The sequence below is a fragment of the Pleurodeles waltl genome, chromosome 6 (assembly GCF_031143425.1).
Source record: "Pleurodeles waltl isolate 20211129_DDA chromosome 6, aPleWal1.hap1.20221129, whole genome shotgun sequence".
NCBI lineage: Eukaryota > Metazoa > Chordata > Amphibia > Caudata > Salamandridae > Pleurodeles > Pleurodeles waltl.
Window position 1 is genome coordinate 1,060,254,241 of NC_090445.1, and position 22,957 is coordinate 1,060,277,197.

The window sequence follows — 22,957 nt, forward strand, 5'->3', positions numbered from 1 at the left end:
GAAGGGTCCTGAAATGCACAAATTCCAACCACTACTTCCCTATGTTAGTCTATGGGCCAACTAGGTTGGTAACCACTCTGCACCTTGTCGCTGGAGGCACTTACCGTACTTACCTATGGTGTTTTCATCTACCCCTAGCTAACTACCACACTTACCTTGGTTGAATTTACTATTTCGCATTCCACTTACTTAGTATATCGTTCACCCCCTCTCCCCCAATCGGGCTCTGTATATTTTATGCTATTTCTGCTTTTCTTATTTTGTGTGTAGATATTTCCAAAGGGAGATATAGCAATGCTAGTCTAGTAGTTTGTGCTGGAATAAAGAATCCTTTATTTTTACTGTGTGGTACGTACTTGTGAGTGAGTTAATGCCTGACTTCTATGGTATTGCAAGTGCTTTACATTCCTCCTGGATAAGCTTTAGCTGCTCACCTCAGCTACCCCCAGAGATATTTTGCTATCTGGACACCTATCCACTATCAATAAGGGTTGCCTGGACTCAGACTAGGGTGCCACATCATAGGTGTACACCATAATCCGAGGCAGCCTCCTACAAGTACAAGTCACATTACACAAGGACACATTAATTTGTGTTAGGCTCGAGAGATTAAGTGATTTGCAAGAATCCCGGATGTTCGGCCGACTTAGAGACTCAAACCTGGTTCCCCATTTCCAAAGCTGACTGTTGTGACACATCCTCTCTACAAACTGATTCATGATGAGCACTCTCGGATCTGATAGAGACTTCTAGCTGCAGATTCTTTACCTTTGAATTTTCCTCAGGCATCAGACTGGATCCAGTAGATTTTCTTGAGCAGTGCCCCTGCGTGCTGGTAGGTGGTGTCAATCGGCTCCACATCCAGTGGCGTCTGCGACGAAAATGACATCATGGGTCCTATATAGGCTCTACTGAGGTGCGTCGATGCCAGTTCTTGTCTTTCCACGCCAGCCAGCAATGAGCCAAAGAGACCTACCCCTCTGGCTATTTTTGACTGGCCTTTTTCGACTTTTTGGCAAGTCCTTTTGAGAGATTGCTCTGCTAGTGTATCAAGGATGTCTTCTAGAAAGACAGGATTCAAGCCAACCACAATCCGAAGCCATGCTCAGCGTATCGGGCCATGCATCCAAATGTTTTGAAGGAGTGGTCTCTAAAGCTGATGGTGTCCCAGCACGTGACTCTGTGAATGTCGAGGTCTCAGTTGAGATAAAGACCCTGGAACTGGTAGTGGAGTCTGAAGTCGTCCCACTCCAAGTCCTCGGGACACTCAGGTAAGTTCCATCAGCCATGCATTGCCGTCTGTTAACACTGCAGTCCTTTTAGGACGTTACTCCCACATGCTCTGGCATATGATTGTGCAATTGCTGTCACAGGTCCCCTATGTGGCCTGGGCTGTACTCTCTCAGACTCTTGGCGATGGGAGGGATGTGAAAGAGTTCACATCTCGTTGTGGACTTGACACAACTGACTTTCTAGGTAGAGTGGTTTCTTCGACAATGGCCCTGAGGACCCACGCCTGACTGAGGATGACTGGCTATTTGGGGGATCACCAGACTTGTCTGATGGGCATGTCCTTTGATTGCACTTGTCTGTTTCGGTGACAAGGCCGACTGACCCTTGGGTCAGGTGGCCAGTAGTCTGGTCAGTCCGCCATCCTTTTAGCATGCCTCCCCCCACCAAGGACCAGTTGGCGGCAGGATTCACCATTACCTGCCCCATTGGAAATCCATCGCTTCAGACAGGTAGGTTTTGCAGATAATCTAAAGAGGCTACTTCCTCCTCTTCAAGACTACACCTCCATCCATGCCACCATCCTACGATCGGATGACTGGGGATCATTTGTCCCTTCTCCACGAGGACGTTACTGCTGTCTTGACCAAAGGAGCCATAGAGAGGGTACCAGTGCCAGAAGTAGGCTGTGGTTGCTATTCATGCTACTTTCTGGTCCCCAAAAAGGACAAGGGCCTTCCCTCCATCCTAGACCTTCGATCTCTGAATCTATTCCTCAGGAAGGAGAGGTTCTAGATGCTTACCTTTAGCTCAGGTCTTGTCAGCCCTGGACCCTGTAGACTAGACGGTAGCGTTGGACGTGCAGGGTGCTTATTTTCATATCCAAATCCTTCCTGCCCACAGACATTACTTGTGGTTAACGGTGGGCCACGAGCACTTTCACTTCACTGTTCCCCATTTAGTCTTACCAGCGCATCCACAGAGATCAGTTGTTTCAGTCTTCGCCTATCTCTACGACTTCTGTTGTAGGCGAGTTTACCCCACCTCCAGACTACGGTGCACCATTTGCCTTCATTGGGGTTCACTGTAAACGTGCCGAAGTCACACCTGACTCCCTCTCAGATGCTCCCTTTCATCAGAGCTGTTCTGAACACAGTGCAGTTTCGGGCTTATCCCCATGTGCGGCGAGTCCAGGATATTCAGGCTATGACACCAATCCTTCAGCCTCTATCCTGGATTTTGGTGAAAATGACTGAGGCTGCTGGGCCTCATGGCCTCCTGTGTCCTGCTTGTGACGCATACCAGATGACAAATGCCGGCTCTGCAGTGGGACCTGATGTTCCAGTGGGCGCAGGATTAGGGGAATCTCTCCAACAGGGCCCAGATCTCGGAGGGAACTGTGAAAGATCTGCAGTAGTGCTTGATGAAATGAAATTGGATCAGAGGAAGATCCCTCTCCCTTTCTCAACCAGATATGACAGCGGTGACAAATGGGTCACTCCTGGGATGGGGTGGCCATCTGAGATAGGTGGAGATCAGAAGCATCTGATACCTAGTGGAAATGGGACTCCACATCAACACGCTGGAGCTCTGTGCGGTTCGGCTGCATTGAAAGCCTTTTTTCTTTCTGTCAAGGGGAAGTTGGTGCAGGTGTTTAAGGACAAAACCACTGCCATGTGGTACTGCAACAAGTAGGCAGGATGGGGCCATGAACCTTTTGTCAAAAAGCTCTGCGCCTCTGGACATGGCTGCAACTTCAGGGCATATCCCTCGTGGTTCAACATCTGACGGTCTCTGTGAATGCCAAAGTGGGCGAACCCAGGTGAAAGTGCCTTGTGGATCACAAATGGTGTCTCCATCTAGAGGTGGCACAAGGTCTCGTTCAGCATTGAGGAGAGCCTTAGTTAGATTTTGTGGCATCCACAGAGAATACGCAATGCCAGCAGTTTTGGGCATTGGAGTTTTCAAGGCAGTAATCACTCATAGATGCCTTTTGTCTCAAGGTGGCATTGAAGCCTCCTGTATGCCTTTTTGCCCATACCACTCCTGCCCAGAGTTCTCAAGAAGATTAAGAACAAACAGGCCCAAGTAATCCTGGTGGCTCTGAACTGAGCACGGAGAGTTTGGTATCCCAAGGTGCTGCACATGCCCATCGATCCTCTGATCAGACTGCCCCTTCAGGAGGATCTTCTGTTGCAGCCGCATGAGAGGGTTCTGCACCCCACGACATCCCCTCTCCACCTTCTTGCATGGAAATTGAGCGGCAGCATTTGACAGCCTTTGACCTCTCTCCCGAAGTCTGTAATGTAATCTTGACAGCCAATCGTCCCTTCCCCCAAAACAATATATGCCTGCCATTGGAAGAAATTTGTGGCATGGTTCACATGCACACACAAGTCTGTTGACCCCCTGTCTGCCTCTCTCTCCGAGGTCCTTTCGTTCATTATGCCCCTTGCCTAGCAGGGCTCTACTCTGGGCACTCTAAAGGGATATTTTTCTGCTATTTTTCCTTTTTGCGGTTGCCTTTTAACCTTCTTTAAGTCTCCTATTGTACATACATCCCTCAAAAGTGTTATACATCTTTTTCTTCCATCCCCATTCATAATGCCCAGTGGGCTCTTGGTTCCGACTTTTTTGATGTTCACTCCTTTTGAGCCTCTCCAAAGTTGCCCTCTCGGGCTTCTCGCGTTGAAAACAGCCTACCTTGTGGCTATTAAATCTGCCCGCGGGTGAGTGAGCTGCAGGCATTGTCAACTAAGCCACCCTACTTTTCTATCTATCCTGACAGAGTGGTGCTTCGCTCTAGGGCCTCTTTTCTGCCAAAAGTGGTCATGCCCTTTCATGTTGGCCAATCCATCACCTTGCCTACTTTTTACGCATGCCCCACATCCTTCTAAGGAAGAGGAGTGACTCCACTACCTGTACGCAAAAAGTGCATTGATGTTCTACCTTGATCGTACAAAAGAGTTGCAGGTGTATGACCAGATCTTTGTAGGGTATGTGGGTACAAAGACAAATCGGACAGTGCAGAAGCAGACCATCTCTAGATGGGTCATACTCTGCATTAAGATTAAGATCTGCTACGCACTGGCCAAAACGCAACCCCTTGAGGTTTTGCAGGCTTATTCTACCCGAGCTACAGCTGCAAACACTGCGTTAGTATGCGAGTTTGAGTAACCTGGGCATCTCTACACACATTTACAAAATACTACTGCCTAGACAGTCAGGTACGTAAGGACGGGCACTTTGCACATTTGGTACATCAGGACTTTCTAGTTTGAACTTGGTTTGCAGACCCACCTCCCGGGATGGTATTACTTTGGTATCTATTCAAAGGTAAAGAATCTGCAGCTAGCAGTGTCTATCAGATGGAAAGTTACTTACCTTCTGAGGCATCTTAACTTGTAGAGAATATATGTAGCTGCAGTTTCCTTATCGACGTACTCATCCTCCCTGCTTTGCAAACTGATTTCTAGGGGCAGGGAATCCCCTTACAGGGCCTTAGTTTTGGCACACCATTAGTCAGTGTTCTTCATGACTTTGTGCTTCTAGCAAGGAAAATCTTGAAAAAAAAACTTTTGATGCACCTGGGAGGCAAATATATAAGACCCACAATGTCATTTCTGGCACACACAATGCCGACGACTGACTCAGAGCCTGTAGACGTCACTTACTGGTGTGCTGGGGTACTTAACACGAAAATCTTCCAGATTGAGTCTAATGCTTGGGGAGAATTCAAAGGTAAGGAATCTGCAGCCAGCTATAGTCTCTACCAGATAAGGCCTTACCGAATGGTAGTGCATGTAATGATACATGTTCCAGGTAGTCTGCTAGTATCCTTCCCTCAGTTGTGGGTGGGGTAGCGTGACAGGATAGCTGGTGTAAGTGGTGGGCATGGGACTGATGCATCTTGACATCTTGTATATGGTTTCCCATAACGGCCCTACCCCAGTATAGCTGTTGAGAGAAGAAGCAGCCCATACATAGTAAAATAAATTGTTAGAGATTTCTAATGCAGATTCCTCACCTTATGATTTTTCCCGGACTACACACTAGATCTGGAGAATTTTTAAAGCAATTCCTTTCTTGTCAGTAGGTTGCTGGACTTAGTAAGCTCACTGTAGGAAGCTGGCCTGGTGTGTGGTGGGTACCTAAGGTACTTACACCTTATACCAGGTTCAGGTATCACCTATTAGTGTAGTTTAGGCAGTGTCTAGAAGCCAGGCTCTCTAGAGGTAGCTGTGGATGAGCAGCCAAGGCTTATCTAGGAGACATGCAAAGCTCATGCAATACTACTGTAGTCACACAGCTCTTACACACGACATAAAACACTCAGTGTTACAAAAATAAAGCTACTTTATTTTAGTGACACAATTACCAAAACATACTAGAGACACAACACTCAAATAGGAGGTAAGTAACACACTAAACTAGTAAACACAGGTAGGCATAAAAGGCAATAGAAATCAGTGCAATTAGCAATAGGCAATAGTGACCATAGGGGGAGCCCAAACCATATACTAAAAAAATGGAATGCAAATGCAGGACCCCACCTAGGTAAGTGGAATGTGTAGAGGGGGGGAGCTGTGGCGAACTAGGAAACCCCAAAGGTAAGTACCACAGTACCCCCACCCCCTTCTGGACCAGGAAGAAAGGAGTAAGTTACTGGATTTTCCGCAAACCACCCAAAATGACTAAAAAGAAGATAATGCAACACTCAGACAAGACTGCAAGAAACCAGTGGTAGATTCCTGAAGAGGAAGGCCTTTGATAGAAGGGGGCCAAGTCCAGAAGTCGCAGGAGTGTCCGGTGGTGGCAGGAGCCACTACCCACCAGTCTGTGGTTGCATGAGTTGGTAAAGGTAGGACGAAGAGGGTCTGCAATGTAGCCCTGGAGCCAGAACAGAGAGTCCCACGCCGGATGGAAGATTGCAGTCAGTCAGTGGCGTGGAAAGGCCACCAACAAGCCTTGGCAAAGGCAGAAGTCACGGTGAAGCAAAAGTGGAGCTGCCAGGGATCAGCAATGTCCAGGAGGACTTAACCAACAGGGGGAGTCTTAGGGGGGACCTCAGCAAGGTAGAGAGTCCACAGAAGAAAAGGCAGCCCCCACAGGAGACCCACTGGACGAGGAAACAGGAGTCACAGAGGAGCCCACACAGCACAACTGGAGAAGGGCCTTACGCCACAGGTGAAGCATGCAGAGGGCTGTGCGTTGCAGGGAAGAGTGGTGAGTGCTGGGGCTACCCGGAGCCTGAAGATCCCTCAGAGGAGATGCCAACAAGCCTTGGTAGCTGCAGGAGGCACAGTGCATGGGGGAAGTGTCCTGTGTGGGAGAGCAGGGGCTTACCTCCACCAAATTTGGACAGCTGGCAGAGAGGACCAACAGGACTACTCCAGACCACCACTCATGATGCAGGATCCAACCATCTCAGGATGAGAGGAGATCCACGCAACCGGTCGTTGTTGCTGTTGGTGCCTGCAGATGCAGGGGAGTGACTCCTTCACTCCCAGGGAGATTCTTCTTCATTCTTGTGTAGACTGAAGTCTTGTCGCCCTCAGAGGATGTGCAGCCAGGGAAATGTTGCAGAAGCTGGAAGGAGCTGTGCAAACAGTGTTGCAAGCAGAGTCTTCGTTGTGAATGCAGATTGTGGAGGGTCCAATCGCAGTTCCAGTGGCTAAAAGTTAAAGTAGAGGTTGCAGAGGAGTCCTGCTGGAATCATGAAAGCCGAATCAGAGGACCCACTGTAGGAATCTGGCTCTGTATATACTATCTCAAAGTGAGAGATAGTGTGCACAGAGTCCAGGGGTTCCCCAAGAGGCTTGACAGAGGCAATAATAGATAATACTAATGCTCTATTTGTGGTAGTGTGGTCCAGCAGTTAGGCTTATCAGAGGTTAGTGTTAAGCATTTGTTGTACACACACAGGCAATAAATGAGAACACACAGGCACACAAAATACACCCTCCTCGGCACAGGAGCGGCCTCGTGCAGTGTGCAAACAAGGCGTCTGGTTTTGAATTCACATCAATGAAGTGACCCGGGGGTGCACTCTGACGATGCAGGCAGGGCACAGGGGGAGCTTCTCGGGCCAGCCCCCGACTGAGCAAAGGTGATGGCTGCCTGCTGGTCACTACTGCACCGGTAGTTGGTTCCTCACAGGTCTTGGGGCTGTGGGTGCAGTGCTTCTTCCAGGCATCGGGTTCTTTGTTACCGGGCAGTAGCGGTCAGGGGCGTCCCCTGGATTCTCTCTACAGGCGTCATGGTGGCGGTGCAGGGAGGTCAGCTCAGGGTGGACACGTCGTTGGAGTCACCTGGGGGTCCTCTCTGCGGTGTTGGTTTCTCTGGACACGGGCCGGTGGCGTGTGGTGCAGAGTGGTGGGGACTCACGCTTCAGGAGTGAGGTGAGACTCCCTTTAAAGATGGTTTCTTCTTCTTGCTTTGGACAGAGCCGCTGTCCACGGGAGTTTCTTGGTCCTTTGGAATTACAGGGCAGTCCTCTGAGTCGGTAGAGGTCGCTGGGCCCGCAGGATGTGTCGCTGTTGCAGGTTCTTTGAATCAGTAGACAGGCCGGTAGGGCTGGGGCAAAAGCAGTTGTCGTCTTCCTTCTTCTCTGCAGGGTTTTCAGGTCAGCAGTCCTTCTTATTAGTTCTTCAAAATTCTCATTTTCTGGGTTCAGGGTCGCACCTAAATACTACATTTAGGGGGGTGTTAAGGGCTTGAGGGCAGTAGCCAATGGCTACTGTCTCTGAGGGTGGCTACACCCTCCTTATGCCTCCTCCCTTGGGGAGGGGGGCACATCCCTAATCCTATTGGGCTAAATCTTCCAAAGCAAGATGGAGGATTTTCTAAGGGAGGGGTCACATCAGCCCTGTTCATCTTAGGGGTTTACCTGGCTGATGGGGGTGACTCCTCCTTGTTTTTCTCATTATCTCCCCAGACTTGTCACCAAAAGTGGGGGCTGTGTCCGGGGGCGGGCATCTCAACTAGCTGGAGTGCCCTGGGGCATTGTAACACAAAGCCTGAGCCTTTGAGCCTCACTGCTAGGTGTTACAGTCCCTGCAGGGGGGAGGTGTGAAGCACCTCCACTCAGTGCAGGCTTTGTTTCTGTCCTCAGAGAGCACAAAGGCTCTCACCCGATGGGTCAGAAACACATCTCTCAGTGGCAGGCTGGCACAGACCAGTAAGTCCTGCACTGAAGGATTGGGTGAAATACAGTAGGCATCTCTAAAGATGCCTTCTGTGTGCATTTTTTTAATAAATCCAACACTGGCATCAGTGTGGGTTTATTATTCTGAGAAGTCTGGTACCAAACTTCCCAGTATTCAGTGTAGCCATTATGGAACTGTGGAGTTCGTTTTAACAAACTCCCAGACCATATACTTAATATGACCACACTGTACTTACAGTGTCTAAGAATGGACTTAGACATTGTAGGGGCATATTGCTCATGCAACTATGCCCTCACCTGTGTTATAGTGAACCCTGCCTTAGGGCTGGAAGGCCTGCTAGAGGAGTGGTTTACCTATGCCACAGGCAGTGGTTTGTGGGCCTGACACCCTGGAGGGTTGCCATGTACACTTTACCATTTTCTCCCACCAACACACACAATCTGCAATAGCATGGTGTACGAGTTGTACACTGGTGCTGGGGCCTGGTTACCAGGGTCCCAGCACACTCTCAGTCAAGTCAGCATCAATATCAGGTAAAAAGTGGGAGGGTAACTGCAACAAGGAGCCATTTTCCTACACCCACCCAGAAGGGAGACTCTAAATAGCCCTGGAAGGGGGCTTGGTCACCTAGCCAGGTGACCACCTATCAGGAGGGAGCTCTGACGTCACATGCCTGACCTGGCCACTCAGATGCTCCCAGAGGCCTCTGCCCACCTTGGATTCAAGATGGCAGAATCAAGAGACCCTTTGGGGGAGCTCTGGGCCCCACCCTTGGGGTGGTGATGGACAGGGAAGTGGTCACTCCCCTTTCCATTGTCCAGTTTTCTGCCAGATTAGGGACTGGAGGTCCCTGAACTGGTGCAGACTAATTTATGCAATGATGGCACCAAATGTGCCCTTCAAAGCATACCAGTGGCTTGAGGAAGCTACCCTTCCCAAGCCATATAACACCTATTTCCAAAGGGAGTGGGTGTTGCCTCCCTCTCCCAGAGGAAATCCTTTGTTCTGCCTTCCTGGGCTTGAGCTGTTCAAGCAGCAGGAGGGCAGAACCCCATTTGAGGGGTGGCAGCAGCTTGGGCTGCCCGGAAAACCCCAGAAAGCTGGTAGGAGCAATGCTTGGGGTCCTGTAAGGAGCCCCCTAAGTGCATGGAATCATACAAGCAATACTGGCAACAATATTGAGCTATAATTTGGACATGTTTGATACCAAACATGCCTAGTTTCTGAGTTACTAATATGTAGCTGGACATAGATGGTGACCTATGTCCAGTACACGTGTAAAGTGGCATCCCCGCACTCATGAAGTCCAGGAAAATGGAGCTGGAGTTCGTGGGGGCACCTCTGTTCATGCAGGGGTGCCCTCACAGACAGGGACCTGCACCCTGCCCTCTGGGATAGGAGAGCCTACCATAGGGGTGACTTGGTGCAGTGGCCTGTAGTGAAAAGGATGCATGCACCCTTTCACTCCGGCTTCAATGGCAAGCCTGCAGAAAGGTCTTGCATAGGCTCCCATGGGTGGCATAATACATGATGAAGCCCACGGGGACCCCTGGTGCCCCAATGCCCTGGGTACCATATACTAGGGACTTACATGGGGGCACTAGTATGCAGTTGTGGAGTGTAAAAACCACGAACAACTGATTTTAGGGAAAGAGAGCACAGTCACTAGGGTCCTGGTTAGCAGGCCCCCAGTGAACACAGTCAAAAACACACTGACATCAGGCAAAAAGTAGGAGTAACCATGCCAAAAAGAGGGTACTTTCCTACAGTCCTATTATCTGTTTCCGCTTTCATTCACAATAAAGGCGTTAGAAGCTGTAGGATCATGCAAGGAGATGTATCAGTATTTAGTAGTTCTTCAGCCCTGTGTTCATTTTAACAGTGTTCCTGACCCTTTGTTAAATACTCCTATCTGTGTTGTCTTTGCATTTACAAATACCACAAATACAGCCTGAAATACAAAAACAGAACAGGTTTGCCGTGCTGAGACTGGCCAAAGTTACACTGCCTCTTGAGGACACATCCCTGAGAATACACTCCACGCACTTAAAATGCACATGTAACAAACAATAAAGGTTCTCTTGATTTCCTGTTCTAAAAAGTCGGTGAACTCATGCTAAATGATCCGCATGTACCGGTGTGAGCTTCCATTGGTAAATGGCATCATGATCATCTCAGCAAGTATTTGTTTGACAGAAATACAGCAAGTCACAATGGGTACGTCTACACTTCAGGATATAATCAGTGTTTTACAATACAACTTCTCACTACAAAAAGTGCAAAAAGTAGGAGCTTTTTTTTTCAGGTCCCTGAATTCCACAAATGTGTATGTACTGAACCAGCCCTTGTCTACTTTCCCAAATAGTTGCTACAAGGGAGGCTAGTGTGCGGTTTGAAGAAAAATATATCTTATAGAGACCTCAGTGGCCAGAGCCGAAGCCGCCGGCGAGGTACCCAAAGGCCACTCGTCCGAGCCCCTTGGCGAAGGTGCCGTAGCGGGGTCGGTCTGCCCCATAATGAGGCACATGGCCTGGTAAAACTTCTTTAATTGGGCTGGGGTTGCTCTGTCTTCTGGGAATTCGGGGAAGCACGGAGCGTACCCAGAAGAGGGCTCTGAGCGTTGACACTCTTCCCGCGTCGCATCAGCCGAGCGACGGGGTGAAGTCGAAGGGCGACGGGACAGCTTCGACGACTTCTTCTTACCTGTGCCTGAAGACATGGAGGATTAAGAATGGTGGTGGCTCCGCGAACGGTCTTAAGACCTTCCTCTCGAGCAAGACCGGATCCTACGCGGAGTCGAGCGCTGGGCCGCCATGAGCTTGAGGGACCACTCCCTCAAGGCCTTCGAGCGCATGGCCCGGCACTCGGAGCACGACTTCGGGTCATTGTCGCGCTCCAAGCACCAAAAACAGACCTGATGCGGATCCGTCACCGACATAATGCAGTGAAAGTCCTCGCACGGCTTGAAACCGGTCTTCAGGGACATCTCGACACACCAAAAACTCACCAAAAAACTCAACAGAACTGTCAAAAGAGACCAGGGTAGCTCTCTCCGGATCAGCACGTGACGCTGGAAGAAAAGAAGTGACGTCATTTCACAGAGGCGGCATCTATGTACTACTCCAGACATCACGGCAACTACGATGCCTGTGGAGTCGACCGACGCGCATGGGTATTGCTCAAAGAAAAAATCTCCAGATCCAGTCTTAGGCCTAGGGGAAAATCTGCAACTAGAATATGTCTCTACCGGATATTTTGTTACCAAATGTAAGTAACTTGTACTTTCATGCCGAAAAGCCACAGAGGAAAATTCTTTGGAGGCCCAAATAAAGTACATGGTATGGGATTGGCCGGAACCCTGTTCTTAACCGTGCCAGGCAGTAGTATTGTTGTAGCATAGTGTATTGGGCTAAAGTCCAGGGTTTGAAGAAAGTGGGACATAATGATTGTGTTCGCTGAGTCAAAGGCTTTCTCAGAATCTAGCATTGTTGTTCAAGTGGGGACGGGTTCAATGACGTGTCGATGTTGTTGTTATCATCAAACTGAACTGTTTAGTTATCTAAATTGAGTAAGGTTGTCCGGGTCAGTATACATAAAAATTTGCCAAGCAAGATTAGATTAGGAAGGACCCAATGTTACCTGTTCGCTAAAACCTTCTCAAACATATCATTTTCTGGGAGTTGAGAGAATACCATCGCAGCATTACACAATACAACGCAAAACTCAAAACCATGTAGTATGGAAAAACAAATAAACTTAGACCAAGGTTTCTCGTTGGATACTACTCAGCATCAGTTAGGTTGTTTGGCAGTTGCTTATCACAGTGGCTCCTAGTTTCCACAGGAATCTGTGTGTCACATCGGTGTGGTGAAGTTAAAAGCCACCAGCTATATTTCTTAATGTATTCCTCCAATAAAGTAGGCCTTAATGCAGTTTGGAGAGCACAATGAGCATCTTTTTTGTTCACAAGTGGACGGCAGTGAGATCACTTGTCCTCTCCAGGGAATGCTAGTATCTGTAATTGAAGCCACTTTGGCACAGATTTTCAGGTCTAATCAAAGAATGGGATATTTTCAGAAAAAGTAGTGTAGTTGTTATCCATGTGATAGTTGTTGAAATGTTAAATAATAGTTATATGGGTGTGTTCATTTTGGTAGATTGTTAGCTTTTAGCATACTGACAGACTATTTGTAGGGGTGTGGGAAATTCACATAATTGGCTTTTGCTTAAGTATTTGTAATTTCAGCCGACGTATGCATAAACATTCAGTATGGTAATCTGGCATTTGGTGTGAAAATTGAACAACAACAAAAATGAGTATGCAGTACATTTTTACCACAAATGGCACGTTTGCTGTAAATTCTTACTACCAATTAATTATATTTAGGTGAAGTGGCATAAGTTTGGTAATTTCATGTAACCGGGTGTAGAAAGCTAACTCTGGTGTACCAATAAGATGTATCCCAAATGCTCTCCTAGGTCGAGCATATAAGAGCTCTGTCGTGTTGTAATCTATCTATGGGCTTTTAACTATGTCACCGTACCCCATCACTATCACTTCTTCATGGGCTTGCCTTTCAAAAATCCTTTGTTTTCATTGGTAAATGCTTTACGTTTGTCCCTCCTTGGGGTAGTTTTGTTACCGCCTTGGCCATCAACCTTGTTACATAGATAATTGCACATTTGCCAAACCTTTGAATGCAAGCAACCTTCTTTTTCCTTTTGTGTCTCTCCTTTGCGCTTACACTCATGGCGGCTCTGACACTTTGAATTGGCTTGCTTATGTCAACTGTTTTACTTTTCATTTTTAATTTATGTGGCAAGAAAAGTCCAGTTAAGAATTTACAATGTTAATAGACTAACTCGAGGAAATGCGAGACCCATTGCATTGCAAATGTTTGTTTGAGTAGTTTGGTCAAGCAACTAGGCATATCAAAGGCTAGTGCTAAGCATGTAAAACCCACACTCATGCAGCAAGTGAGAAGCACACTTAATTAAGAAATCCAACACCAATTTATACAAAAATGGCACATACTTTTATATAAATTTAGAAACGAAGATCATAGGAATCAGAGGAGTTCTTTTTGAATTATGAATTTTTATCGGTTTCAAAAGTAGACAGTGCATTTTTCAGGAAGCTGCAGTGCTCTCCCATGGAGGAAAACAAAGACGGCAATCCAGGTAGAGTACAGTGACTTACAGGACCAGTCACCTGGATTTAAGGGGGTTTTGGGACTAAGTCCAAGGCCACACCTACAGGTCACCTCAAGGAGCATCCTGATGTAGAGGCAGAGGTGTGTTACCAGGTCAGGTGTCCCATTCAAGTCTATGGGGATCAGTCCTGTTTACAAAGTGGCTGCAGAAATGACCTGGAAGGGCAGTCCAGGGTAACCCACAGGGGGGTCAATCCATGTGGTCCTCAGGCATGTGGGGACACCTTCAGTCCACTCCTCCTCGGACTGTGGTGAGCAGGTGCAGGGGTGTCTTCTGGCATCGAGTCCAGCACAGGAGTTCCTTGGGGTTGCAGGGGGGCCTGCAAAAACTCTCTGCAGGCCTGGACTGGGGGTCCAGTCCAACCAAGCCCTCAAGTGGGCTCAGGTCTCACGAGGTGGGGAGACCAAGGGACACCCTTAGTTCTTACCTCCTGGGTGTGGGGCAGATGGGTGCGGAGGTGTCTTCTAGGGCATCGGGTCTTTTCCTCCAGTTCACTCGTGGTTGCAGAGGGGTCTGCAGAAACAGTCTGCACACTCTGCCTCGAGGTCCACTGTGGACGAGCACAGGGTGGGCTTCTTTTCTGGACGGCCTGGGGACCACATTTACACCATTGTCCCATTTCAACACAGGCTAGGCCGCTCGACTCTGGTGCAGTGGTAATGCCCAGGGCTGTCTCTGGCAGACCTGGTCCTCTCAGGGTTTTCTAGGGTGCCTGCTGATGCAGGGCTGCAGCTCCTCTACTCCAAGGGAGTTCCTCCTGGTGATTGGCAAAGCACTGGCAACTCTCCCAGTTTCTTGGAGCCGGCAGGGCATGCCAGTTGCTCCTCGTGGGTTGGATGCATCAGGCAGGCCTGCAGGGTTGGCGCACAGTCAGTCGGGGATCCTTAATTCTTGGGTTCAGCAGGTGTCCTGTCCACTCGTTTGTGTCCAGCGAAGATCTGAGTATCTGGTATCGGGGACTGATGGGTAGTAGCCAATGGATACTTACCCTTGGTGTTGTTACACCCCCTAGATGACTACTTCCTGTGGGGAGTGGGCATCAACCTGTCCAAAGTTCCTAAATCTAACGACACTCAAGATGGCGGAATTTCCTAAGTTGTGTCCACTTCAGGCTGGCCATCCTAGGGGTGTTCCCAGTCTGTAAGTGTAACACGCTTCCTGCATAGCTAACTTTCCTGTATGTCCAGATGCCAGATGGGCCATGGGGCAGGGGTTTGGCATCTTCCTCTTAGGAAGGCGTGTTCTGCATATCAAGTCTCAGTGGGCTTCTTTGAAGCTCCTGCCTTGGAATGCAGGTCATCCTGTGAGGAGGGGTGATAAAACCCCAGCCCAGACAGGCTTTTGTTTCTGACCTCTCGAGAGCGGAGACTCTCACCTGGGAGATCAGAGTCTTATCTGTTGGTGACAGGGTGGCCAGAACCGGTCAGTGAGCTCACCAGCAGTTAGTAGGGTTTTCTCTAAGGTGGCTTCTGGGTGCATTTACTAATAAATGCATCACTGGAATCAGCGAGGGTTTATTATTACAAAAATGTTTGCTACCAAACATCCCTGGTTTCAGAGAAGCCATCATGTAGCTGGGGAACTCATATTGACCAGTGTCCAGCACGTGTATTTAAAATGGTTTTCCTGCACACTTAATATGTCTGAGAATCAGCAAAGACATAGTAGGGACATACTGCTCATGCATATATGCCCTCACTTGTAATATAATGCACCCTGCCTCAGGGCTGAAGGCCTTCTGTAGGGGTGACTTACAAATATTAAGTGTTTTAGGGGCATGGCACACAAGGTGTGTGCCATGTTGTGTTTTCAATATTGAGAGCACCTTGGGCCATATGTATCAAAGGATTTTATCCATTCTGTCTATGGGAAAATGTGTTTGTACATATGGCCCCTTGTCACATGGCCTGCAATGGCTGTCTGCATAAGGTTTGTGCTAGCTCCCTGAGAGTGGCAGAGGTTGTGCTGCAACTTTGAGGGGCCGTCTTTGGCACTTATGCACGAGGTACCAGGGGTACCATTTACTAGGGACTTATAGAGGTGCTGAAGGGGCTGGTCACTTGAGGATCAAGTGGCCAGGTGTCTTGTTTTAAGAAAGGAATGCTGGCACTGGGGTCCTCGTAAGCAGGAACCCAGTGTACTTCAGTCAAAGTTGCATCTAAAACCCAGGGAAAAAGTGGGGGGTACTGCAACCAGAACCCTTTTCTCTACACAAGTGTAATTCCCAATATTACATGAAATATACCAGTATAATTTAAATTTTGCTGTGGCCTAATTATTTGGTGAGGAATTTTATTGGGTGGGAAGAAGGTGTAGAAAATTGTAACAAGCCACAGACTCTTTCTCTCTGTTTCCTCAGGATGTGTCATTTTGACAGGAGTGAGAGAGAAAGTCAAGAAAAACAGTTGGAGTAAAATTTCTCCTCTTCTCCCTATAGCATGAGCTAACTTTGTTACATTATACTAGCCTATCTTTTCGAGTAAAGATGGACACAGTTTGTCTTCAGATTTGGGACCGCGTTTTAAGTGAGTTTTGGTAATGCCTCCACTAAGGGTATCTTTTCCTTATTTTATGCATATATAGTTTCCCATGTGCTCCTTAAACTATGATCTCATTTATTCCACTTTCAAAAGTGGACGGCCGAAATCTTTCAATACAGTTCTGGCCCCTGCCAAACATTTGTTGATATAATTATAAAAAGACTGTAAATACTTGATAAATAAATTGCTTAATGATCCATTTCCTAAAGTGTTGACAGTGGTGTAATATTTAAAACATTTGAGTCTATCAAAGATGCATCTATTTCGGAACCTTTTTTGACTTGCTTGAACCGTAGCGTTTGGATCATTAACAATGCTTAACTCAACATTGTTGCCATTGCCTGCCTAATTACACTGTTCAAGGAAAGTTCTTGTGTAAAAGGTGCGTGGAGCTCTTTTGGAAAACTTATGTTGAAGAATCTTTTTTGATGTGTTTGAATCACCATGTTAGAATCATAGGTAAGGTATCATGTAGGGTCATAGAACTCCTTCAGAAAAACTTTGAAACATGTTTAAAGATTTATGCCTGGAAATTTAAGTTTTGAATAAATGCCAAATGTATTTAATAAAAATTACCTTAAATACTGTGGTGTACCCCTGCTTGTGTTTCTGCGTTAACTCAATTATTTTGTTTTTACAATTTTAATAGGCTAATGGTGCACCTGGAAAACGGCAAAAGGTGTCCCAGCAAAGCTATGCAGTATGTCAAAAGCAAGGCATTCGACGGAGTACGCGGCATCGGAAAGTAAGAGGAGAGAAAGCACTTTTGGTATCTGCTAATCAGACATTGAAGGAGCTGAAAATACAGGTATAAAATCTTTATCCTTTGAATAAGAAGAAGCTTTGTATGCTCTCATCACTTGAGTCGATCTTTCTGAAATGTCAACAGAATGTTTTTGGGGTGTTTTTCACAGTCTTTAAGCTGCAGATCTTCCATTCTTGTTTCACAGTTGTGATGGTCACAAATTAAAAGCAGATTTTATTTCAGTTTGTTTCTATAAGTGTTTGAGTAACTTAGCCTGGTTAATTATTTTTATTTGACATACCTCGCAGGCTGGTGCGAAAAATAGTTTCAAGTCTTAGATGTTTTATTAGATGGTATTAAGAATGCTTAAAATATGTATGCGTTCTTGCTACTCAAACTCCTGCAGCAATCATTGTTCTACTTGTAACTACTCAGTCCTTAAATGATCTTCTGTACCACAATTGTTTTTATGTATAGTTCCTCTGTAGCTCTGTCTTCAATACAAAAAAGAAAAGCTAGCACTTTGTACAAACACATCTTGCCGATCAATGAAGTATTTATCAAGACAACCACTGTGCAAGATTTCTTATTTTGATACATGTACGGCTACCTATTCTGTAGTGCAATACGTATGCCTGGAGCTATGTGACATTGGCCAGTGCACTGTCTACCAGTGCACAAGGCATCCTACTTGTTTGGAAGCCTTTGGGGGAAGCTGATATTGTATCTTCTTGAGGACATTCATGCAGTGGTAATGTAATTGATTCTAGGATGGCTAATAGAGGCTTCCACTGTCATAGTGGCTAACCATGCATTGGCCAGAATATATGTTACTCATTTTTTGTCAGGGTGCAGAATTCGAGAGCTGGTCTCTAAGGAGACAGGAGCATGATTTGTGGCAACCATGCTAAGCTATTGTTCCGCCTAGGTGGGATGTGATTTTCTTCATGCTTTGTGGAGCTAGCCTCAAATGCTCTAGGGCCCCCATCCAAAAGGAAGGACCACATTCAGGATTGGATGGCCAGAGAATTAGCACTGCTTGAGCCACTGCTGTGTAGATTTCTCAGGCTTTGTTTGTCCACAGGCCATAATGTGAGGTTCTGAAGAAGTAGGTCAGTTGTAAGACTCACAGATTTCTTGAGAAGGTAGTAAGCAAGTGAGGCTCACCAAGTCACCACTAGGGACTGTCAGTGGGCCTCATAAGTCTGGCAGCTCAAGGAACACCAGATTCGCAGTGGCGGTCAGACCACTGCACACCAGACAGTCCGGCTGCCACATTACGACCCTTCCGGTCTGAACACAGAGGACTGCCAGGAACAAGTATCTCGACGGGCTAACGGCGATCAGCCTCGTGGTCAGCCACGGCGGTGCTGAACTCATGCAGATTACGACTCCTGTTTCCGCCAGCCTTTGCATGGTGGGGACCCCGCCATGGAAAGGTTGGCAGAAACACAGTGCTGGGGGTAACAGGGTGTCCCTGCACTGCCTATGCCCATGGCATGGGCTGTGCTGTGGCCCACCTGCCCTGCAGTCTTGAAATGCGCACTGTCCGCTGTGCAGACAGTGCACATTCCGAGGGTGGTGGTGTGCTACAGTGTTCGCCTCTGCTCCTTTAAGGAAGCCGAGACTAATACCATATCACTGTTCTAGCCGGTCAGCCCGGTGGGAATGTCGTAATACAATGTTCCCGCCATTCACCACAGTGGGAACATTATAATATGACGGGTGGGGATACCGCTAGCATGACGGCAGCACACCGCTGGCATGACGGCAGCGTCGGCCCAGTGTTTGTAATCAAGTTCTGGACACCATATGGCTTCTTAGTTCTCCACTATGGAGGAGAAATGGGATCTGCTCACTGACTGTCCTGTACAATGACTTCCACTTACAACTCTTTTGCCAGCAGGTGCTTAAGGCACAGCTCCTCAATTAGGTGGACCCAAGAAGAACTTGTTGCAGGGCGCTAGAGCCCACGGCAAGATATCCACACTATAGTGCTGCTCTGCTGGCTATGATCCATCAATCCAACAGAATCCTGTCCTCTGGCGCATATCCTGCGGGGGAACATAGAGCTGACACTGAGGACATAGCCCTAAGTCCGCGACCCGAAGATCCAGCAGTTTTGAGAGCTTTAGATCCACTTGGCGAAGGGAACTGGGCTGCCCGCACTCTCAGTACAAAATGGCAGGCAGAGCTGCGGACCGATAGAGGCGGCAAACAGATTTGTGAAACGGCCATTCAGAACAACCAGTGGTGAGACGGAAACTGACCTGACCTTTGCGAACCAGTGTCAGGTGCACAGGCGAGACTCCCTGCGGGCCACCCCTGCTGTGAGAAGGGGAACGTTGCATGGAGGAGGCGCCTATGGAGCGCTGCTGACACAGCCCTCGGACAAGGGCCCAGAAGGTCCTGCCCAGGAGGTTGGTCGGATGACGCGCCCTTTGGTGGATTGGGGGCCTCCTCAGGACTGAGTTGCAGTATGGCTCTGCTGGAAGGCAGTGGAGGAGCTGAGGGACATACAGAAACGATGCTGCAAAAGAAGTGAGTGGGTGCCAGGCGGCGCTCCAGTGCAACTGGAGGATGGGAGATCAGGCCTTGGCTGTGCTAAGATCAGACCGCGGCTGCCTTATGACGTGCCCCCCGCACCTCTGCGCTAAACCGACAGCCCGGACTGCCAACAGCCCAATTGTGAGCCACCGGTGCCTCAAGAGGCGGTGCATCATACTTCCACCGAGCTGCGGAGCGCGAGATGATAAAATTTTTGAGGTTATGGCATGTTGCCTGGGGGGGAGGGAGGCCTGCAAGAGCGGCCTGCATCGTTATAGCAAGTGGAGTGGGCACACCCTGGCAGATGGTGATACAGACCGAGGCGGTGAGCGGCTTGGGCAAGAAGTTAGACATCATACAGTGGGAAGTGTCTCAGCCTGTGGCAGCCGCCGCTTGCACAGTGACACCTAGGCCCTCGCCTGCCGATCTGATGTGACCTGGATCTTGGGCCCCCTCCTGGCAGTTGGCGTGCAGGCCCCCACATGGACACTGAACAACACGCTGGAGCAATTTCCCACGTCTGCAATGTTAAGTGTTGTGGACCGCCCCCGTTTGCCCCCTTCCCCTTGAGTACTTAACTGCAGAACTTGCAGGAATCAGCAGTCACCAAGTGACTGGGCACTGGCTGATATGGGCGAAACAGATGTCACAAACCCAGCTCACAAAGACTTAATCTTTCACCCAATCACACGTTGTTGTAGCTACCTATGCTTTTACTGAACCACCACCTCTGAGTTTTTTCGGAAGAAGCTAGTTTGTCAGGGATTTTTGTATGTTATCCAAAAAAGAATGTCTGCTAGGTGTGGGATCTCTGAAGGACGTGTAATAACATTTTCCGTTTGTAGAAAGTACTGAATGAAAGAACACCTGTCTTGGGCAACATTTTACCTCCTGTTTTACTTTTAAAAGAGGAATCAAGTCTGCCAAATAATTCACAGGATCCACTTTACTAATGCCACCGTTTATCACAACTTTTTAATTGATAAACTAGTAGGAAAATGCGGGCCTCACATAGGCTTTACATACGGTGCCAAACTGACATTGCCAGTGACCCTTCATGCTCCACAGGGTCAATCAGGGTGCTTGCCCTTATACCTCATAAAGAAAGTTTCCTAAACACAGTAGTATTTTGGAAGGGCATTTTTGTGAGGCATTATAGTTTTCATACCACATATGTTGAGATTTTTGGGGTAATAATACATTTTCTGATGTAAGTGGTTCCCTTTTGGGAGGTGTTACTCTCCACAGCATCTTTCAGAGCAACCATGCAGATTGTTTAAAAAGAGCACAACTACTGTGTCACTTACCGGCTGCCCTTTCATTCCACAAAAGATGTAAAATAAAAATGCTTTCTGGATTTAAGTGTTAACTGATTTCGACTGCTAAAAACCCACCTCTGGGGAATTGGCTTTGTCACGTTGAGACCTATCAATTCTGAATTTCCATTTTCATTTGGTCACATGAAACACTCTGAAAAGTCAGATATTTTAATCCTCCTACTCCCACTGCCCCTCCTCCTTTCCTCACAGCTCGACTTGCTGTATGCTCTTTGTCAGTACAGTTAGCATCACTGCCAAAGGCTGGGCAACAATGCACTTTTGGGGAGGTTGCGGCTAAGAGGCACTTGCTAGGCAGACCAGTGGACTCAAACATATCTCAGAGTATGCGTAGTCATTAATCTGATAGTTTTTCCTAGCCACAGATTCTTTACCTTCAAATATTCCCAAGGTGTCAGACTGGATCTGGAAATTTTCGAGCAGTACTCCTACACACCGTTGGGTGATATCTTTTGACTTTGGATCGTCTGTGACAGATGTGACATGCGCTGTGCCCATAAAGGCGCCACCCAAGTTCTGTTACATGAGTTCCTTCCTTTCTGCACCAGTCAGCATTTTGACAGAATTTTTTTCAATGTTTTGCTACAGCATTTCTTGAGAATACTTTCTCCTGATGTGCTTAGGATGTTTTAAACCTGTGGTGCCTGTCAGAGACAGATGTCGGTGACAGACCCATACTTGGCTTGTTTGTGGTGCTTGGAATGGGACCACAACTCTGAAGACTGTCGTGCCATTAATCCAGAGGTACTGAGGAGACATTCTTTGAAGATCCTTGCCGCCCACTGATCCCACAACGCTTTCAGTCCCAGTTGTGCAGAATGTCCCTGGACGACTCGAGGCACAGCTCCCAACGACCCTCATTCCAGTCCAAATCATCGGGTAAGTGCCACAAGCGCAAGAAGTCCAAGAAGTTGAAGTGTTCTTTGACTTCTCTGCACTGGTCCAAGTCACCAGACAAGGCGAGCGAATGACAACATTGTTTTCTCAGGAGTCGGTGCCTGGGACAGCTCTGCACCGCCCAGAGTTTCCGGGAGCCAAAGCGACTGTCATTCAACTCAATGAGCTCAATGAGGCCTTGCACCTCTTATTTGGGCAGCCCGACCCCTTTGGATCGCTTTAAGGTCCCATTGGTTCAGAGGTGGGGGGACCCCTACTGGATTCTCCCCGGCACCTGCTTGGCCCCATAGATCCAGTATTGGATCCAGAGTGACTCTACCTGCGATACCACAGTCTTCCTCGGAGCCCAGTCCAGCGCCATCTTTCCTGGCGCCACCGAGGCCCCACTCCAGTGCAGACCTCACCACCATTCCTGATTTCGATATGAAGCCGGATTGACATCACCCTACGTCGAATGCAGCACCTGCCTACCACCTTTCTAGTCGGAACCAGTGCCATTTGCATTTGACTGGCCTGGAGAGGGAGACGAATGGGAGAGTTTGAAGAACCCTTATTCATTCCATCATCCCCTTGATAAACCAGAGAGCAACTTATATGAGGACCTGGTGAAATGTAGTGAGTTCTACACCTCATTGGACACTGGCTTGGTCTCTCCTTGACCCTGACTGTGGAGGAAGTGGTGGTGCTGAGGGGGTGGCTGAGGTCCTTGACTTTCAGCAGCCCTCGATGGCAGTAAAGACAGTCATCTTGACAGAGGTGCTTCTGGCCAAAGTTAGCCTTCACTGATGTCCTGCTTGGGGCCTGGTCCAAGCCCCGGATAAGGACTTCTGTGCAAAGGATGATTGCCCACCTCCATTAAACTCCAGTTTCCTCACCCAGCCCCCCACCTGGAGAGCTTCGTGTCCCAAGCCTCCACCTCCTGGATCAAACCCAGTGCCTTTCCTACCAGTCCACCGGATTGGGAATCCAAAAGGCTGTAAACCTTTGGAAAGAGGAAGTTCTCTTCCGCCAGCCTACCACTGCGGTCGGCAAACACTGTGTACCTGCCCGCACGCACACACACACACACACACACACACACACACACACATCCCTGCAATGGTGGCTGATGAACTGCGATTGGGTCAGCGACAGACCCCTCTTCCTTCCCCAACCAGAGCTCACTGTAGTGACAGATGTGTCACTCTGGGGTTGGGGCAGACATTAAGGAGCAGTTAAGATCAGAGGACTCCGGTCTTCGGTAGAGTCTGGGCTCCACATCAACTTATTGGAGCCTCG

At 48.2% G+C, this 22,957-nt stretch overlaps 1 protein-coding gene across 2 annotated transcripts in view; it reads left to right on the forward strand.

Moving 5' to 3' along the window:
- USP48 (ubiquitin specific peptidase 48) overlaps window positions 1-22,957 on the forward strand; it is a 774,242-nt gene that overhangs the window by 673,889 nt on the left and 77,396 nt on the right. For both annotated transcript variants that reach the window (XM_069240019.1, XM_069240020.1), the window contains exon 23: window positions 16,803-16,961. In XM_069240019.1, coding sequence (XP_069096120.1) covers window positions 16,803-16,961 — 159 coding nt within the window. The remainder of the gene's footprint in view (window positions 1-16,802; window positions 16,962-22,957) is intronic.